At 42.0% G+C, this 21,592-nt stretch overlaps 2 protein-coding genes across 2 annotated transcripts in view; both read right to left on the bottom strand.

The window, feature by feature from the left end:
- The window catches only part of LOC141116705 (low affinity immunoglobulin gamma Fc region receptor II-c-like), a 179,514-nt gene that overhangs the window by 122,856 nt on the left and 35,066 nt on the right, over window positions 1-21,592 (bottom strand). The window lies entirely within an intron of this gene.
- On the bottom strand, window positions 560-21,062 carry LOC141117550 (Fc receptor-like protein 6). Its single transcript, XM_073610458.1, has 6 exons — window positions 21,053-21,062; window positions 19,695-19,976; window positions 19,232-19,513; window positions 18,808-19,086; window positions 16,321-16,425; window positions 560-636 (listed from the first exon to the last, which is right to left on the bottom strand). Exons 1-6 carry the CDS (start codon window positions 21,060-21,062, stop codon window positions 560-562), a joined length of 1,035 nt encoding a protein of 344 aa, XP_073466559.1.

The following is a 21,592-nucleotide window of genomic DNA, read 5'->3' as shown; positions in this document are numbered from 1 at the left end:
TGCAAGCAGCCCCCCTAAATGCTTACTTGAGCTTGATCTCAATCAAGTGATGTGCACAAAAGCAGCAGCTCTCTCGGCTCTCTCTCTCTTGTCATTGGCTCAGACACAGCAGTGGGAGCCATTGGCTCCCACTGCTGTCAATCACAGCCAGTGAGGAGGGAGCAGGGGGACAGACAGAGTTGGCTAGGGAGCAAGAATACATGAGTGCCCCCTTAGCCAGCAGCTTGCTATGGGGGCACTCACTGGGGGGGGAGTGGCTAGGAGTGCTGGCGGAGGACCCCAGAAAGGAAGGATCGGGGCTGATCTGTGCAAAACCATTACACAGAGCAGGTAAGTATGACATTTGTTGTTTAAAAAAATAAAAAGTGAGCCTTTAGAATCACTTTAATGTTATTTATTTATTTGGATGGGTGAGCAATACTGAAAACACCTGCGGGGGGAAATTTGTAGATTTTTGATTTCTGGACTTTCTTTTAATAACATTGGACTAGAAAAGCACTTAAAAAGAAGAAAAGTATGTGGCTTTTTCTTTTAAAGCTCTAATATTTGAAGCAAGTTCTCACACCAGATATGGAGCCCATCGCTCATCTTCCTCGCAGTATTGTTCCTCGTCCTTAATCGTCTGGGTTACAAAGGCTGAAGGTGTGAATTATTGTCAAATCATTGGGGTAAAGTTGTTAAAACCGTGTTATCTATTGGTAATTTATAGGGCTGAAGGCCCCTACCACTATTTAGGGAGGATTGATCCAGTATGAGGTCTTCAACATTAAGAAAAGTCCAGCTAAATGTAACTAATGCCGTCTACACACGACCGGACTTTTTGACAGCAAAGGTCCGACAGAACGAATCCGCCGGACAATTCGATCGTGTGTGGGCTTCATCGGACCTTTGCTGTCGAAAAATCAGACGGACTTTAGAAACAGAACATCTTTCCGATGGACTCGAGTCCGGTCGAAAAATCAGTTCGTCTGTATGCTAGTCCGATGGACGAACGAAGCAAGGGTAGCTATTGGCTACTGGCTATGAACTTCCTAATTCTAGTCCGGTCGTACGTCATCACCTTCAAATCAGTCGGACTTTGGTGTGATCGTGTGTAGGCAAGTCCGTTGCGTCGGAACTCCGTCGGGACTCTATCGGAACTCCATCGAAAGTCCGTCAAAAAGTCCTTCGGGGTTCAGTCCGTCGAAAGTGCGCTCGTGTGTACACGGCATAACTGACAACTAACTAACTACCATGACCTGGATAAATGAGAATCTTTAGAGGAATATTCTTTATAGTCTGTAGGCCCCTTTGTTCTAATTATGCTGGATTGGAATTGTCTTATATATGTAATGTACTTTTATATTACCAATTTATAATTATACTGTGCTGCCAAAGCATTTTGTTTATAGTCATTTATTGAGTTTTGGTATGTTCCTGTAGACCCTACTTCACTATAGTGTTATATCAGCTCTTAGCTAGGAACTCCCTTCTTCTCTGTGTGTCATGTTAGTCTCTCTTTCTGGAGAATCAGGAGGCTTTTAGATCAAAATGTCTTTTCACCTGCAAGAAAAAAAATCCCTAAAAACATCCTGGAGCCTGGAATAAACTACAATGGATTTTGCGTCATTTTGGTGGGTTAACACTGCCTGTGGATCTTCTCGAGTCAGCAAGTTGCCAAACTATCAATATAGACTGGGTCTCAGGAGGAATGTCTTTTGTATAAAGTGATATTAGAGACAGAAGTTGTACAGATCAGAGGCTTATTCAATTTTTCAAGCTCACCTTGTATCTGAATATGGATCCCATCACTCATCTTCCTCACAGTGTCAGACCTCGTCCTCACTTCACAGGTATATTTCCCAGAATCCTCCAGCTGAGATGACCGCACTCTGTATGTATCAGATACATTGTATCCCCGCACAGTCCATCCATCTCTGTAGAAGGCAAAGTGCAGCTCTGTGCTGCCTCTGAGCGGATCCAGTCTGGTGTCACATCTCACCGTCATCTCATCTCCTTCTATTACCCTGGACGGGGTCACTTTTATTTTTGGCGAAGAGAAGATCTCTGGAAGAGGAAAGGATGACAAGGATTGGTCAGTATAAGTCCTATTCCCTCAACGTGTGACTCCAGGATGAGGTCACTTTTCTTTCTGGAGGGGAGAAGAGCTCTGGAAGAGGGTATCATGACAATTGAATCAGAAAAGCACTTAAAAAGAAGAAAAGCATGTGGCTTTTTCCTTTAAAGCTCTAATATTTGAAGCAAGTTCTCACACCAGATATGGAGCCCATCGCTCATCTTCCTCACAGTATTGTTCCTCGTCCTTAATTGTCTGGGTTAGGCTGAAGGTGTAAATTATTGTTAAATCATTGGGGTAAAGTTGTTAAAACCGTGTTATTTATGGGTAATATATACTGCTGAAGGCCCCTACCACTGTTTAGGGAGGATTGATCCAGTATGAGGGAGATGGGGTCTTCAACATTAAGAAATTGACACTAACTATACCATGACCTGGATAAATGAGAATCTTCAGAGGATCATTCTTTAATGTCTGTAGGCCCCTTTGTTCTAATTATGCTGGATTGGAATTGTCTTATATATGTAATGTACTTTTATATTACCAATTTATAATTATACTGTACTGCCGTAGCATTCTGTTTATAGTAATTTATTGAGTTTTGGTATGTTCCTGTAGACCCTACTTCACTATAGTGTTATATCAGCCCTTAGCTAGGAACTCCCTTCTTCTCTGTGTGCCATGTTAATTTCTCTTTCTGGAGAATCGGGAGGCTTTTAGATCAAAATGACTTTTCAACTGCAAGAAAAGAAAAACCCTAAAAACATCCTGGAGCCTGGAATAAGCTACAATGGATTTTCCGTCATTTTGGTGGGTTAACACTGCCTGTGGATCTTCTCAAGTCAGCAAGTTGCCAAACTATCAATATAGACTGGGTCTCAGGGGGAATGTCTATTGTATAAAGTGATATTAGAGACAGAACATGTACAGATCAGAGGCTAATTCAATTTTTCAAGCTCACCGTGTATCTGAATATGGAACCCATCACTCATCTTCCTCAGAGTGTCAGACCTCGTCCTCACATCACAGGTATAATTCCCAGAATCCTTCATTTGGGCTGATTGCATTCTGTATGTATCAGATACATTGTATCCCCGCACAGTCCGTCCATCTCTGTAGAAGGCGAAGTGCAGCTCTGTGCCGCCTCTGGGCAGATCCAGTCTGGTGTCACATCTCACCGTCATGTTATCTCCTTCTATTACCCTGGACGGGGTCACTTTTATTTTTGGAGGAGAGAAGAGCTCTGGAAGAGGAAAGGATGACAACGATTGGTCAGTATGAGTCCTATTCCCTCAACGTGTGACTCCAGGATGAGGTCACTTTTCTTTCTGGAGGGGAGAAGAGCTCTGGAAGAGGGTATCATGACAATTGTAATTTGTTGGAGTTAGGTTGTTACACCCTAGCTCTAACCCATAGGTATATTTATTTGCTACATTTATATACTGTAACACCAACACAGTACTTTACAAAGTACATAGAATTGTCCACACAAGTCCCTACCCTAGTGGTGCTTACACTGTAGTGTATTGTCACATAGAAATATGAGGGCAAGTTTTGGTCAAAAACCAATGCAATTTTCAGTATATTTTGGAATCGTGAGAGGAAGCCAGATTGAACAGTTAAAGGAGAAGTATGGGGAAAGCTCAAATGGCTGTACTTCTCCTGTGGATAACAGTGGTACAGTAGTTCTGCACTCCTGTAACCTGTTTTCAGCAGACAGCAGACTAAAGCCCGCTGTCAGCTGACATCACAGAGCCGGTACAGGCTGGGGAAAGGTCATGACCATATGGTCAGGATCCATAGATGAAGAAAAATGCTCCTGCGCACAAGTGGGTAGCCGAACAAGCGGTATATAGACACAGGCCTTGCTGCCCTCGTCATCATTTTTCATCTTTTTCACTCACTTTTTCAGGATCCACCCTGTTGTCTGGACCAGAACCTGGCTCAGCCTCTCAACAAGCCTCTGACTGCCTGAGCTGGCCGCTCCCACTCCCATCCACAGCTCACCGCTCCAGTGAGCAAGGGAGGCAGAGAAGACAGCTGGGGACTAATCAGTCACCAACTCTCTGCTCACGGAGCTCTGAATGATCAGCGATGTTTGATTGCTCAGTTCTTAGTCTTAAAGCCTGCGGGGGACAGATGCAGCATCGGACCGTTGCTGCATTCACCTAGGTAAGTATGATTTATAAAAAAAAAACATTCCAAACTTCTCTTTTAAGACTGTTACAAACAAAGGGTCAGTATGAAAAACTCTGAGCAATAGGAGTTCAAACCTGATAACACAGCATTGCCCAGAGGAACATTTTAGAAAACAAGGGTCAACCGGTACAAGCTGTGGTATGTAAAACATAATGAAATACACTGTATGACCAAATGTTTGTTGACATCTGTCCATCATACCTACTTATATGGTCTAACGTACGATGACACCCTCCAATTGATTAACCCCTTCCTGCCGCCACCTCCTGGCCCTTTAAGAGGTTCTAAATGCCAGCAGGCAGAGGCGGGCATTCCAGTCATGTGACGCCTGTGATTGGTAAATGATTGCAAATCTCCCTTGCATCGGGAGCTTTCCAATACCAGCTGTTTACTGTGCTGGGAGTGTGCAAGGAGCGCACTCTCAACACGGTAAAGTGTTTACATAGGGACGCATATGGGCAGCTACTCAGCATTAAAGCTCACCCTCTGAGAGGTTGCATAAAAGTGTACGGCCGGCGCAAAGTGTCAATTTGTAAATGGATAGAAAACTGGCTAAAGGACAGAATTCAGAGAGTAGTGATTAATGATTCTTACTCTGAATGGTCTAAGGTTATCAGTGGTGTACCCCAAGGTTCAGTGCTGGGACCCTTACTTTTTAATATCTTTATAAATGATATTGAGTCTGGAATCAAAAGTACCATTTCAGTCTTTGCAGATGACACCAAACTATGTGGTGGAATAGCATAAAAATAAATGATGCAACGCTAATCCACAATAAATGACCATATATATAAAGGTGAATATAACATCCTAGTAGCAAAAATAAATATCATAAAAAATATATAAATGAGTAAAACCAAAATGAGTGACAACAGGTGACAAAATACAAAACCTAATAATAGTTAGAATAATAAGTGGATGTAGGTCATAGGGGACTCTACATAATAATATACACCTAACAATAAAGTGATAAAACCATCAGGTAAAAATATATAAATCAAGAGGAATGGTATACAATATGTGCAAATGACGCTAAAAAAGTGACACTGTGAAAAACGTGCAATAAGCAATGACAGTCATAAGGGTCTAAGCCCCTTATCAATAGGTGACAAATGTGCAAGAAACACCCATCCAAGTGGGTGAGGAATAATAAATAATAAATGTCCCAAACAGTAAGGTGCAAAACGTGCTAAACACAGAAAGTCCTTCAAAACTGAAATATGTGACAGCAATGGTTCAACATGCGGCCGTTGTAATAAACGTGCTCAACGTGGGTAACATCATAAGTGTCTTTGTGTGAAAACACACATGTGGGTAATGGCCCCTTACCTTAAGGTAATAGGGCATGCGCGTATGGTCAATAAGCCTTTGGGGTGTCCACCTAGGGGCTCCAGCGCGTCCATCACGGTCCTGGATCCGGGATGTAATCCCTCAAGTGTGATGCAGGGGAGGGGAGTATATAAAAAAGCAGGAAGGGTCCCAATAGTGTGATAACGTTTAAATCAATCTCTTTTATTAGTAATAGTACATAGGGTACTCACATCAAAATTTTAAAAACAGCGCTTTGAATCCGACGAGCGGCGAGCTCGTAAACCACTGGCAGTCTCTGTAGCCTGTCTCGTCCCTACGCGTGACGTCACACCTCACGTGACTTCATCAGGGGATGCATACAGGCTAAAAACATGTCTTTAAATAGTCTAGTATAGGCGGCAATGGGCGGCCATTTTCCCGAAGTCTAGTGTAATATATTACGGTGGCCATTTTCTTGGGGCCGCGCGGTGCAATGTAAGTCTACGGTGAGCTATAATGTGTGCTGTCAGCTGATTTCTGGAACCAATAGACAGCAGCAATCCAGTGTGAACAACTCACACTGTCAGCAGAGGAGGACAAGAGTGAATATAGCAAACATCAAACCGCTGTAACAGAGGTTTGGAGAGGCAAAAGAAATATTTATAAATTATGAAAGGGTATAACAAAATGACTAAAAACGGACTATATCTACAGTGAATCAGATGCATTCACCAGACTAGGTGGCATATGAAAAACGCGCGCCAGCGCTTCATACAAGCCTCTGTGGGGGGGGGGGCATATGAATAATGTAAAAACGAAAAAAATGTAAATACTGGGAAACTAAAAAAGGGGGAGGGGGAAGAGAGAAGCGATAAAGACTGGCAGCAGGCTTCATTAATAAATGTAAACATATATCTGGAACAAACTAGAACACACATTAGATGGTGCAACGTGAATAAATATCAAAGAAGTAATACACAGTAGAATAGTAATGCATTAAAATAAAAATAAAATAAAATGAGACATAGAGAAAGACCAGCAATCCTATAAAAACAACTAATGGTGCAATACTTTTAGAGATAAGGGTGCAATCCCTGCTCATGTATGTAATAAATATTATAAATTAAAACAGGTGCCCCAAAAGAAACTGGTCCATAACTTGGCGATTTAAAAACGCCAAGGTGTAGGGTAAGATCTGAGATATATGAGACAAACAAAGAGAGAAATATCCGGAAAATAAGAGAATAAAATAAATAAAAAATAAAACATAAAAATAAGAATATATACACAGAGAATGTAATTCTATATATGTATATATAGAAAAATTGTAAACAAAGGATTACATTATAGGGCGGAGGTGGGAACCCTATACAAGATGTATAAGCAATAAAGATTAAGATATTAATATAGAGGTTTTCAAAACTTATTTGGTTAAAAAGAACTCGTTCAAGCAAAAATAGAGGGGATGTAAAGACTAAAAACAGAATTTAAAATCTAAAAATCACTCAGGAAACAGTTGAGGTCAAACTCAATATTCAGGCCGCGGGGCCAGAAAGTGTCTAGGGTGAAAATCCATTTTGATTCAAGTTTACTTAGAGTTCTTACCTCATGACCACCCCGCCAGTGCCTGGTATATGGGGTAATGCCCCAGAAAGTGAGATGGGTGGGATCTTTATTATGGCATGTCAGGAAATGTTTGGACACGCAGTGTTTGTCATATCCATTAATGATATTTTTGACATGTTCCTTAATGCAAACTTTAAGGGGTCTTTTTGTACGACCTACATACTGAAGGCCACAACTACATTCAAGTACGTATACAGCCCCTTCGGTGTTACAGCAAATAAAGTCTTTAATATCGTGGCTCTCTCCTGTACTGGTTGAGGTAAACTGAAACACCTTTTGATTCGAGCGTTTGGTCCTCAAGCACGCATAACAGCGTTTACACGGAAAAAATCCATTCCCAGTGAAAAAAGAGAACATTTTCTTTGGCGGATCCACAACATTCTTCACTACTAGGTCTCTAATTGTAGGTGCCCTTTTGTATATAAACTTCGGATTTTTTGGAAGGATACCTTGTAATTGGCTATCTCCCAATAGAATATGCCAGTGTCGCCTAATTATCTTTTCAATTTTTCTGTATTGTACGTTAAAATCCAGGATCAGTGGTGTCCCTTCAATTGGATTCTTTTGGATAGTCTTTTCTTTAATTAATTCATTCCTATCAAGTTTAGTGACTTCAGCAATCCGGGTTTTGATAAATTGGCGATCGTAGCCATTTGCCATGAACCTCTCGCCCATTTTTTCGGCTTGTTTGAAGTAGGTTTCTATTTTGGTACAATTTCTTTTTATCCGCATTAGTTGGCCTTTTGGGATGTTAAAAATCCAGTTTTTGTGGTGACAACTTTCAATTGGGAGATAGCTGTTCCTATCTACTCCTTTAAAGTGCGTTTTAGTGCTAAAGATGGAGTTGTCTAGTGAAATCTCCAAATACAGGAAGTTAATTCTCTCTGGGCTGACATCCCACGTGAGTACAATATTTCTATCATTGTTATTAAGTCGTTCTAGAAACTCAATTAGCTCACTTGCTTCTCCTTCCCACAGTATAAAAATGTCATCTATATATCTTTTGTATATAGCCAACTGTCTTGGTCTCTCACTGAAGACATTGTATTCTTCCCACTGTGCCATGAAGAGGCCAGCTATGCTTGGGGCGAATCTTGCTCCCATGGCGACCCCGGTCTGTTGATGGTAGTATGACTTATTGTACCAGAAATAATTGTTTTTCAAGCTGAATTCTAAACATTTAATCAAGAACTTTCTCTGTATACATAGGAGTGTGGTAAATTTCCTCAGGCCCCATTTCGCCGCTTCACATGCCCGGTGGTGGGGGATGATCGTATACAGAGATGACACATCGGCGGTGGCCATAACCCATGGTCTATCTCCTCCCGGAATGTTTTCTATAATTTGTAGCATCTCCTTGCTATCCTTTAAGTACGCTTCTGTTTTTTGAACCGCTGGCTATAGGAAGACATCAATATATTGGCCCATCCTAGATGTCAGTGACTCAATGCCATTGACTATCGGCCTGGGTGGTGGATCTGTTCGATTCTTGTGAATCTTGGGTAATAAATAAATAATAGGCGTACGGCAGGAGTCCGGTATAAGGAATCTCGCCTCTTTTTTATTCAGTATGGATTTCTTTGCCCCTAAATGTACAACCTGCTCAAGTGCCTTACGGCACCCAAATACAGGGTTCTTGAGTAGCTTCGTGTATGTGTTGCTATCCTCCAGCATCAGGAACACCATTGATCCTGGATTTTAACGTACAATACAGAAAAATTGAAAAGATAATTAGGCGACACTGGCATATCCTATTGGGAGATAGCCAATTACAAGGTATCCTTCCAAAAAATCTGCAGTTTATATACAAAAGGGCACCTACAATTAGAGACCTAGTAGTGAAGAATGTTGTGGATCTGCCAAAGAAAATGTTCTCTTTTTTCACTGGGAATGGATTTTTTCCGTGTAAACGCTGTTATGCGTGCTTGAGGACCAAACACCCGAATCAAAAGGTGTTTCAGTTTACCTCAACCAGTACAGGAGAGAGCCACGATATTAAAGACTTTATTTGCTGTAACACCAAAGGGGCTGTATACGTACTTGAATGTAGTTGTGGCCTTCAGTACGTAGGTCGTACAAAAAGACCCCTTAAAGTTTGCATTAAGGAACATGTCAAAAATATCATTAATGGATATGACAAACACTGCGTGTCCAAACATTTCCTGACATGCCATAATAAAGATCCCACCCATCTCACTTTCTGGGGCATTACCCCATATACCAGGCACTGGCGGGGTGGTCATGAGGTGAGAACTCTAAGTAAACTTGAATCAAAATGGATTTTCACCCTAGACACTTTCTGGCCCCGCAGCCTGAATATTGAGTTTGACCTCAACTGTTTCCTGAGTGATTTTTAGATTTTAAATTCTGTTTTTAGTCTTTACATCCCCTCTATTTTTGCTTGAACGAGTTCTTTTTAACCAAATAAGTTTTGAAATCCTCTATATTAATATCTTAATCTTTATTGCTTATACATCTTGTATAGGGTTCCCACCTCCGCCCTATAATGTAATCCTTTGTTTACAATTTTTCTATATATACATATATAGAATTACATTCTCTGTGTATATATTCTTATTTTTATGTTTTATTTTTTATTTCTTTTATTCTCTTATTTTCCAGATATTTCTCTCTTTGATTGTCTCATATATCTCAGATCTTACCCTACACCTTGGTGTTTTTAAATCGCCAAGTTATGGACCAGTTTCTTTTGGGGCACCTGTTTTAATTTTTAATATTTATTACATACATGAGCAGGAATTGCACCCTTATCTCTAAAAGTATCGCACCATTAGTTGTTTTTACAGGATTGCTGGTCTTTCTCTATGTCTCATTTTATTTTATTTTTATTTCAATGCATTACTATTCTACTGTGTATTACTTCTTTGATATTTATTCACGTTGCACCATCTAATGTGTGTTCTAGTTTGTTCCAGATATATGTTTACATTTATTAATGAAGCCTGCTGCCAGTCTTTATCGCTTCTCTCTTCCCCCTCCCCCTTTTTTAGTTTCCCAGTATTTACATTTTTTTTGTTTTTACATTATTCATATGCCCCCCCACAGAGGCTTGTATGAAGCGCTGGCGCGCGTTTTTCATATGCCACCTAGTCTGGTGAATGCATCTGATTCACTGTAGATATAGTCCATTTTTAGTCATTTCGATATACCCTTTCATAATTTATAAATATTTCTTTTGCCTCTCCAAACCTCTGTTACAGCGGTTTGATGTTTGCTATATTCACTCTTGTCCCCCTCTGCTGACAGTGTGAGTTGTTCACACTGGATTGCTGCTGTCTATTGGCTCCAGAAATCAGCTGACAGCACACATTATAGCTCACCATAGACTTACATTGCACCGCGCGGCCCCAAGAAAATGGCCACCGTAATATATTACACTAGACTTTGGGAAAATGGCCGCCCATTGCCGCCTATACTAGACTATTTAAGGACATGTTTTTAGCCTGTATGCATCCCCTGATGAAGTCACATGAGGTGTGACGTCATACGTAGGGACGAGACAGGCTACAGAGACTGCCAGTGGTTTACGAGCTCGCCGCTTGTCGGATTCAAAGCGCTGTTTTTAAAATTTTGATGTGAGTACCCTATGTTCTATTACTAATAAAAGAGATTGATTTAAACGTTATCACACTATTGGGACCCTTCCTGCTTTTTTATATACTCCCCTCCCCTGCATCACACTTGAGGGATTACATCCCGGATCCAGGACCGTGAGGGACGCGCTGGAGCCCCTAGGTGGACACCCCAAAGGCTTATTGACCATACGCGCATGCCCTATTACCTTAAGGTAAGGGGCCATTACCCACATGTGTGTTTTCACATGAAGACACTTATGATGTTACCCACATTGAGCACGTTTATTACAACGGCCGCATGTTGAACCGTTGCTGTCACATATTTCAGTTTTGAAGGACTTTCTGTGTTTAGCACGTTTTGCACCTTACTGTTTGGGACATTTATTATTTATTATTCCTCACCCACTTGGATGGGTGTTTCTTGCACATTTGTCACCTATTGATAAGGGGCTTAGACCCTTATGACTGTCATTGCTTATTGCACGTTTTTCACAGTGTCACTTTTTTTAGCGTCATTTGCACATATTGTATACCATTCCTCTTGATTTATATATTTTTACCTGATGGTTTTATCACTTTATTGTTAGGTGTATATTATTATGTAGAGTCCCCTATGACTTACATCCACTTATTATTCTAACTATTATTAGGTTTTGTATTTTGTCACCTGTTGTCACTCATTTTGGTTTTACTCATTTATATATTTTTTATGATATTAATTTTTGCTACTAGGATTTTATATTCACCTTTATATATATGGTCGTTTATTGTGGATTAGCGCTGCATCATTTATTTTTATGCTTTTTACTCTGAAGGTTAGGTGTGTACCTGAATCGGTGCTAGCAGCTTTTCCCGTTTTAGCCGTCCTCCATATATGATAGCGCGGGAATAATCTTATTCCTTTTATGCGGTGGAATAACGTCCTTACAGGATGTCTCCAATTTACATGCCGACCTCAATGCACTGTCTAATTGGGCAACTATGTGGCAGATGAGGTTTAATGCTGATAAATGTAAAGTCCTGCACTTGGGGGCTAAGAATATGCATGCATCATACATACTAGGGGGAGTACAACTGGAGGAATCAATGGTGGAGAAGGATCTGGGGGTTTTGGTAGATTATAAGCTCAATAATAACATGCAATGCCAAGCTGCAGTTTCCAAGGCGAGCAAAATCCTTTCTTGTATAAGACAGGTATGGACTCCAGAGAGAGAGATATAATTTTGCCCCTGTACATATCATTAGTAAGACCTCATCTGGAATATGCAGTTCAGTTTTGGGAACCAGTTCTCAAAAAGGATATCAGGGAACTGCAGAAAGTGCAGAGAAGGGCAACCAAACTGATAAGAGGTATAGAGGAGCTCAGCTATGAGGAAAGATTAGAGGAAATGAATCTATTCTCCTCTCTTGAGAAGAGGAGATTCAGGAGGATATGATCAACATGTACAAATACATATGGTAAGTGGTCCATATAGTGAACTTGGTGTTGAGTTATTCACTTTAAGGTCATCACAGAGGACAAGGGGGCACTCTTTACGTCTAGAAGAAAAAAGATTTCATCTCCAAATACGGAAAAGTTTCTGCACAGTAAGAGCTGTAAAAATGTGGAATAGACTCCCTCCAGAGGTGGTTCTGGCCAGCTCAGTAGCTTGCTTTAAAAAGGCCTGGATTCTTTCCTAAATGTACATAATATAGCTGGGTACTAACATTTATAGGTAAAGTTGATCCAGGGAAAATCTGATTGAATCTCGGGGCATCAGGAAAGGAATTTTTCCCCTGCTGTAGCAAATGGGATCATGCTTTTCTGGGGTTTTTGTGCCTTCCTCTGGATCAACTGTGGGTGAAGGATTGCGTATATGCGATTGTATTTTTGTTTCTTTTTTTTTTGGTTGAACTGGATGGACATGTGTCTTTTTTCAACCTGACCAACTATGTAACTATGTAAGTGGGTTAATTCAGTTATTTCCAATGAAGGGTACTGTTAATACTACAGCAAACAAAAATATTTTGGACAATTAATTACTTTCAACCTTGTGGAATGAGCTTACAGATCTCTGTTCTAGCATGACAGTGCCCCTGAGCACAAAGCCAGCTCCATATAGACATGGTTTGACCAGTGCGGTGTGGAGGAACACGAATGTCTTGCACAAAGCCATAAACTCAACCCTACTCAGTTCCAGACCTCACAAATTCCAATAAACACACTCAAAAAGTCTTGTGGAAGCCTTCCCAGATGAGGGGGAGGATGTTGTAGCTACAAAGGGGGACCAACTCAACATTAATGGTCATCGCTTTGGAATGAGATGTCCAAAAAACTCACATACAGTATCTCACAAAAGTGAGTACATCCCTCACATTTTTGTAAATCTGTGACAACACTGAAGAAATGACACTTTGCTGCAATGTAAAGTAGTGAGTGTACAGCTTGTATAACAGTGTAAATTTGCTGTCCCCTTAAAATAACTCAACACACAGCCAATAATGTTTAAACCGCTGGCAACAAAAGTGAGTACACCCCTAAGTGAAAATGTCCAAATTGGGCCCAATTAGCCATTTTCCCTCCCCGGTGTCATATGACTCATTAGTGTTACAAGGTCTCAGGTGTGAACGGGGATCAGGTGTGTTACATTTGGTGTTACCACTCTCACTCTCTCATACTGGTCACTGGAAGTTCAACATGGCACCTCATGCAAAGAACTCTCTGAGGATTTGAAAAAATAATTTTTGCTCTATATAAAGATGGCCTAGGCTATAAGAAGACTGCCCAGACCTTGAAACTGAGCTGCAGCCTGGTGACCAAGACCATACAGTGGTTTAACAGGACAGGTTCCACTCAGAACAGGCCTCACCATGGTCCACCAAAGAAGTTGAGTGCATGTGCTCAGCGTCATATTTGGAGGTTGTCTTTGGGAAATAGACGTATGAGTGCTGCCAGCATTACTGCAGAGGTTGGAGGGGTGGGGGGTTCAGCCTGTCAGTGTTCAGACCATACGCCGCACACTGCATCAAATTGGTCATTCCAGAAGGAAGCCTCTTCTAAAGATGATGCACAAGAAAGCCCGCAAACAGTTTGCTGAAGACAAGCAGACTAAGGACATGGATTACTGGAACCATGTCCTGTGATCTGATGAGCCAAAGATAAACTTATTTGGTTCAGATGGTGTCAATCCTGTGTGGCAGCAACCAGGTGAGGAGTACAAAGACAAGTGTGTCTTGCCTACAGTCAAGCATGGTGGTGGAAGGGTCATGGTCTGGGGTTACATGAGTGCTGGGGAGCTACAGTTCGTTGAGAGAACCATGAATACCAAAATGTACTGTGACATACTGAAGCAGAGCATGATCCCCTCCCTTCGGAGACTGGGCCGCAGGGCAGTATTCCAACATAACGACCCCAAACACACCTCCAAGATGACCACTGCCTTGCTAAAGATGCTGAGGGTAAAGGTGATGGACTGGCGAAGCGTGTCTCCAGACCTCAACCCTATTGAGCATCTGTGAGGCATCCTGAAACGGAAGGTGGAGGAGCGCAAGGTCTCTAACATCCACCAGCTCTGTGATGTCATCATGGAGGAGTGGAAGAGGACTCCAGTGGCAACCTGTGAAGCTCTGGTGAACTACATGCCCAGGAAGGTTAAGGCAGTGCTGGAAAATAATGGTGGCCACACAAAATATTGACACTTTGGGCCACATTTGGACATTTTCACTTAGGGGTGTACTCACTTTTGTTACCAGAGGTTTAGACATTAATGGCTGTGTGTTGAGTTATTTTGAGGGTACAGAAAATGTACACTGTTATACAAGCTGTACACTCACTACTTTACATTGTAGAAAAGTGTCATTTCTTCAGTGTTGTCACATAAAAAGATATATAATAAAATATTTACAAAAATGTGAGGGGTGTACTCACTTTTGTGAGATAATGTAGCTGTGATGGCAAAGTGCTGACATACTTTATGTCATAAATTGTTAGAGATGCTTTTTAGGAACATGTTTTTTATACTAGGTGAAAATAGACATTTGCTCAGTGCTCCCATACTGAGATGGATGTTTGGGGTGCAGTTTTTTTTTCTATTATGGGATGAATAACATGATCTCAGTGTAAAGTTTCTATTTCTCACTTTCACTTAGCATTCATTTTCCCCAAGTCCAGTGGTGTGGTCTATGTCTGTGTGTGCAGAATAGGAAAATGTTTGCAGACACCTTGTAATACATTGTACATATCGTTGATCCAGAGGGATTTTTTTACCTTAACAAAGCTGAAGTTTATTGCTTTAAAAGTAAAAGTTACGGATTTTTAAAAGATGTCTGAGCTTGGTTTGATCTTGGCTGCTCTCAGCACAGCCAACCAACACAATAGTTTTCCTATTTGGATGCTGCACATTGCACTCTGGTCACAGCAAAAGGCTAGATAGATTTTAATGGACTGTAGTCAGAGTTAGCCAAAGCATAAGTTTCTTTAAAGGTACTGTACACTATCAAATGTTTTTGTGGTTTTAACTACCGTACAGTATTTATCGGCATATAACACGCACTTTTTTCCCCTGAAAATCAGGGGAAAATCGTGGGTGCGTGTTATAGGCCGATCCCCCCCCAATTGTGTGTGATCGGAGCGATCGCGGCAATTGCCGCGATCGCCGCCGACATACACAGCCATGTGGAAATTCAAATACGGCGCCGAGACTGCAGGGACTCGGCGGAGCGGAGCTACACATAGCCGAGAGTCCTCGGGTTTTCTCGGCGCCGCTTACAGTCCCGCCCATAGGGCAGAACTGGGCGGGACTGTAAGCGGCGCCGAGGAAACCCGAGGACTCTCGGCTATGTGTATCAGCGCTCCACCGAGTCCCTGCAGTCTCGGCGCCATATTTAAATTTACACAGGGCTGTGTATGACGGCAGGGATCGCGGCGATCCCACAAAGCTGCACGGGGGGGCAAGGCTGCACGGGGGGGCAAGGCTGTACTGGGGCAAGGCTGCACGGGGGCAAAGCTGCACTGGGGGCAAGGCTGCACTGGGGACAAGGCTGCACTGGGGACAAGGCTGCATGGGGGCAAAGCTGCACTGGGGACAAGGCTGCACTGGGGACAAGGCTGCACTGGGGACAAGGCTGCACTGGGGACAAGGCTGCACTGGGGCAAGGCTGCATGGGGGCAAAGCTGCACTGGGGGCAAGGCTGCATGGGGGCAAAGCTGCACTGGGGCAAGGCTGCACTGGAGAAAAGCTGCACTGACATGGCTGCACTGACATTGCTGCACTGACAAGGCTGCACTGACAAGACTGCACTGACAAGGCTGCACTGGGGCAAAGCTGCACTGACAAGGCTGCAATGGACACTGGAGCAAGGCTGCACTGACTGACAAGGCTGCAGATGGACACCGATAACGCTGCATTGATGGGCATTTTAATGTAAGTTTTTCTTCCTTAAACTTTACTCCTAAAAGTTTTTTTCCTTAAAATTCCCTCCTTAACTTGGGTGCGTGTTATACGCCGGCGCGTGTTATACGCCGATAAATACGGTATATATTAGTGTAGAATATTCCATGTTTGTTTGTCTCACCTTGTAATGATGGGTTCACATGTTGTGGCTGCAGTGAGTAGTTATTAGTAGTTTCTAAAGTGCGATAAGGTTCTGGGCCCGGAGCTCCCTGATCATCCCAAAGTTCTGTACAGAAGAAATCAAAATCGAAAGGACTTTTTGGCACCCAGTGTTATTGACCCTCCCCTGAAGGTACAAATGTTTGGCCATTTGAAAGGCTTTTTTCCTTGCAAAGGCTGTGCGGTCTGTAGATCGTCACAAACCTTGAAAAGTTTTACTTTTACATCATTTGTTACTTTTAAGACCTACCATATCAAGGACTTCATCACATGTGGAACTATGGGGTAATATACCTCCTTAGTTGCCCATGTGGGTTCCAGTACATCGGTAGGACCACCCGTGCCCTTAGAATCAGAATTGACGAACACTTGTCCAACAGCAGGAGAGGATTTATTGGACATAGTGTTTCATAGCATTTACGCCAAGTTCATAATCGAGATCCATCCCTCCTAAAAGTCATTGCCATCGAGGAATATACCCCTCACTGGAGGGGAAATAATTTAAAACGCCATATCTCGCGTAGAGAAACTCGATGGATATTTGACATGCAGTGCTACAGCCCCTGGGGCCTCAACATCGAGCGGGACATAAACTGCTATATAAATAATAGTTAAGGGGGGAAGCAGATGTCCCCTTGTTTTGAGGCATTTTTGAGGTACGATTTCACATAGATCCGAATGGGGCTGCTAACACTGCCACTATCCTCCAGTACAATATTTTTAATTGAAGTTTCGGCATCCCACCTTCCTTGCACGGAATTGGTAGGATATATGACTGTGTGCTGCACTTGCCTATAACATGTTGTTGTGAGCGGCTAAAGCACATAATCATATGTCAGGGAACCACTGTCTCCTTCCTTTCCTGTAACAAAGGAATTATATTAGTAATTTTTGGTTGCATGGGGATTGTTGGATTTTTGGGACAATTAATTTTAACACATATTCAGATGTTGTCCCTATTTCATAGTAAATTCCTCTGGATGACTTTGGCTCATAGACATGGGTTAAGGAATTTATAAATAATTTTCCTGTTCTATTGGTTTTAGAATAAAGTAAATAATATTTTTTATATTTTTATATTTTTACCTATTTATGTCTATCAGCTTGTTTCCATGATAAATGTCAGATTTATACATGGTGATATATTTTCCAGTGGGGCGAATTCTATAGTGAATGCTTCACTGTAAAATGCTATATTCGTTATGTTTTAGCAATAGAACTCTGAATATATCGCTTTGGTTGTAACATATTATGGTTTATGAAACTATATACACTATATGTGATGTGCTCTAGCTAGTACATACTAATTTTTTGGCTGACAAGGAGGATGGTTGGTTTCATGTCCATGTACATAGTGGGCTGTGCAGGATGTGATCCCAAATCCATTTCCTGTGTCAACGATGCACTGAGGTATTTAAAGGTGTGGTGGGTGACGTCTGGCCATAGCCTCCTCTCCCAGTCGATGCCTGTTTAGGAGAAACGTATGTTGGGTGGAGCCAGAGGACCTGACGTCACCACACTCTCAGCTGATCGGCTTCAGCGTCGGCTGTGTTTTTTAATTGCTACAGTGTTTTACCCTGCCAATACTTTGATGTCAGTTGTCCATTCATGGATTAAAGCATTTTAAACTACTGCACAATGAAGCGCCTCTTTTTCTTTTAAAATATACTATTTACTGCTACGAGTGGTCTTGCTGGAGCAGCTAATGGAGGAGAGTGTTCCTGACTGCCGCCTCTGAAATTTCAACTACCAGGCGTGGAGGGAAGTCTGTCTCTACTCAAAGACCAGCTGTTCCTGACCCCGAGAGAAGTTTGTTCAGGCTCGCATGATTTCTGTGGTGGGGATCCATCAAATCTGGTAAGCAGCCCCCTTTTCCTATTTCTGCACTGTCTTAGAAGATCCATAGAAGATTTACTGAAGATTTAAAGAGGAATCACACCTCCGGTTTATGATACCATCAGACTGCATGGGGATTTCCCTGTTAATTGCTCTGTCTGTTTGTGTCTGTGTCAGATCTAATTACTGTGTGGCTCTCACCTGCAGAGCACTAGACTGAGAGACCTGGGGATTGTGGCATATGTAGGTTTTTCACAGAAACAGCCAGTTCTCAGTCTGCAGACAGAGGTCATGCTTTAATCTGTGCAATGCTATGCCTCATGTTTGAACTTAAGCAGAAACCTCTGACACCAGAATTTGAAGATTACCTCTACTATAGGCTTTGTGTACAGGTCAACCAAATGACACCAAGACACCACAGGATCAATGCACATCTTATTCAGATGAAAAACACAAGCTACAGGTAGGAACATTAATTATGCTTTTAATCTACCCTTAGACTCCAGAAGGCATTGCAACTAATCTGGTGGCACCATAAACTGGACCGTCGGAAAGCTGAAAGTGTTTTCTGCCAATGCCTGGAGTTCTCATTGACTCACATTTACATCCTTACCATGAATCTGAATATAGAACCCATTACTTTTCTTCTTCACAGAGCCAGATCTCTTCCTCACATCACAGGTATAATTCCCAGAATCCTCCAACTGAGCTGACCATACTCTGTATGTATCAGATACATTGTATTCCCGCACAGTCCGTCCATCTCTGTAGAAGGCAAATCTTAGGTTTGTGCCGCCTCTGAGCGGATCCAGTCTGGTGTCACATTTCACCGTCATCTCATCTCCTTCTTTTACCATAGACAGGGTCACTTTTATTTCTGGAGGAAAAAATTCTGGAAGAGGAAAGGATGACAATGACTGGTCAGTATGATTCATATTACCTCAACATGTGACTGTCAGGGAATAAAGAAATTAAAAGTGTATATAAGGAAAATGTCTAATTGAACCATAAGCATTGATTTGTGTTTATGTTCTCACCGTGTATCTTTATATAGAGCCCATCACTCATCTTCCTCACAGTGTCAGATGCCGTCCTCACTTCACAGGTATATTTCCCAGAATCCTCCAGCTGAGATGACCGCACTCTGTATGTATCAGATACATTGTATCCCTGCACAGTCCGTCCATCTCTGTAGAAGGCAAAGTGCAGCTCTGTGCCGCCTCTGAGCGGATCCAGTCTGGTGTCACATCTCACCGTCATCTCATCTCCTTCTATTACCCCGGACAAGGTCACTTTTATTTCTGGAGGAGAGAAGAGCTCTGGAAGAGGAAATTGTTAGAAATAGCAAATGATGGGAGATCTCTGGAAGAGGAAAGGATGACAATGATTGGTCAGTATGAATTTCTATTCCCTCCACTTGTGAATAGAAAGAAATGAAAAGTGTATATAAGGATAATGTATGATTGGACAATAGGCATTCATTTAGGGTTACACCCTCACCATATATCTGTATATAGATCTCATCACTCATCTTCCTCACAGTGTCAGACGCCGTCCTCACTTCACAGGTATAATTCCCAGAATCCTCCAGCTGAGATGACCGCACTCTGTATGTATCAGATACATTGTATCCCTGCACAGTCCGTCCATCTCTGTAGAAGGCAAAGTGCAGCTCTGTGCCGCCTCTGAGCGGATCCAGTCTGTAGTCACATCTCACCGTCATCTCATCTCCTTCTATTACCCTGGACGGGATCACTTTTATTTCTGGAGGAGAGAAGAGCTCTGGAAGAGTAAATTGTTAGAAATAGCAAATGATGGGAATACCTTAATTATTCTCTAAATTTTAACAATCACACAATGCTTTGCAGGGGACACAAACACATTTTCCACCCATGCTTGGCTAAGTGGACTGGTTGTATCCACTACAGTAATACACAATAATAGTGAACCCGGTATGGTCAGCTTTGTCACAACAAGTCATTTATTCTGCCTGAATATTTGGACTGTGAGTGGTAAACCGAGACACTGGAGGAAATCAATATTTAATATAAGTATCCAAACATCAAGTAGGCAATGTCCTGAGTGATAACTGGGTTCAGAGCCCCCCCACCCCCCCCCCCCCCCAGGTGCTGCAAGGGAAGGCTGGTAAGAAGGCTACTTGATGGAGCTTTAGGGCTTAGCAGTCCATAGTCAATTTAACCAGTCAGTCACTCTCTCATATATTCCAGTCATATTTTCAGTTTCTTGGCTTTAAAGTGACATTACACCCTGCAATTTGTAACACTTTTAGCAGCGGATTTTATCTCTTACTAAGTATACAGCTTCTTCATCTTTTAATCCTTACCTATGCTCCAATTTTAGTTGGTGCCATGACTGCTGCTCCAGGATTTCTGTTTAAGGGTGGTTCCTTTCTCTTGCAGCAACCTATGGAGCCACCCTTGCATTCAGGGACTAGAGTTGTGTCTCCCTACACAGTGTCAATCAATAGAAACACACAGCCCCTTAGCCTAGGATGGCAAGGCACTCCTCTGCTCCTCCATCCTAATCCTCCCCCACCCTAGTATTTCTCCTTCACCTCCTCCCCACACCTTCTTCAAGCAAACAGACTGGCTGGAAAATGTACTGCTCACTGTTAATTATTTCCTGTGAAGACCAGAAGTTTAGGGAAGCAGTACTGAGATAGCAGGAGCCAGCTACATTAAAAATTGTAAACTGCAATACTGGGATAAGAATTTTACCAAATAGGTTAATGGGGATTTTTTTTTGGTGCTCAATGTGCTAAGCTAAAATAACCCTGAGGGTTTAATTTTATTTTAAGAAGAATATAATCAGTATTTTTAATGTTAGTACAGCTGTACCTGCACACATCTGACCATCTCATCCGGTACTGGAGGAGTCCCCAGCCTCACTGCTGGAAGTGGTGATGGTTCCGGGACAGGTGTGTCTCTATGGGAGGCTGTACAGGTCTTCTCTGCCCCTGGAACTATCACCACATCCAATACTCACACAATGGCGGCCTCCAGAGCTGAATGATAGTCATGGCACACATATACACCACACATCACTTCACGATATGGTGACAGGTTCCTCTAATGAATTTTTAAAATTCATATCAATTTATCAAATTTATCAATTTATCAATTTATTACGTTTTGGGCAAAAATAAATATTAGTCAGGTCCAAAAATAAATATTAGTCAGGTCCATCACAGCTGTACATGGAAATTTAGGAATTTAGGGCTCATTTAGATGAGTGCCGAGTCCCATCCTCCATGCTGAGCCTCTGTTTGCTGTGTCTGCATCCTCCTCAGAGCTGCATGATTTTTATTTTAGGGGGGGTGCAGTTAGGGAAAAAATTGTCTTTAAGGCTTATAAAGGCTATGGAAGCACACTTGATAT

Source organism: Aquarana catesbeiana, linkage group LG13, assembly GCF_042186555.1.
Source record: "Aquarana catesbeiana isolate 2022-GZ linkage group LG13, ASM4218655v1, whole genome shotgun sequence".
Classification (NCBI taxonomy): domain Eukaryota; kingdom Metazoa; phylum Chordata; class Amphibia; order Anura; family Ranidae; genus Aquarana; species Aquarana catesbeiana.
Note: the sequence above shows the minus strand (reverse complement) of the source record. Positions and strands in the feature narration are given on the sequence as shown.

Bases quoted from the DNA above. Each gene is read 5' to 3' on its own strand.
- LOC141117550 (XM_073610458.1), bottom strand. The intron at 16,426-18,807 runs GTAAGGATGTAA...TCTTCTGTACAG, and splicing joins GTTCTATATTCAGATTCATG to AACTTTGGGATGATCAGGGA. The intron at 637-16,320 runs GTGAGACAAACA...TCACACCTTCAG, and splicing joins TGTGAACCCATCATTACAAG to CCTTTGTAACCCAGACGATT.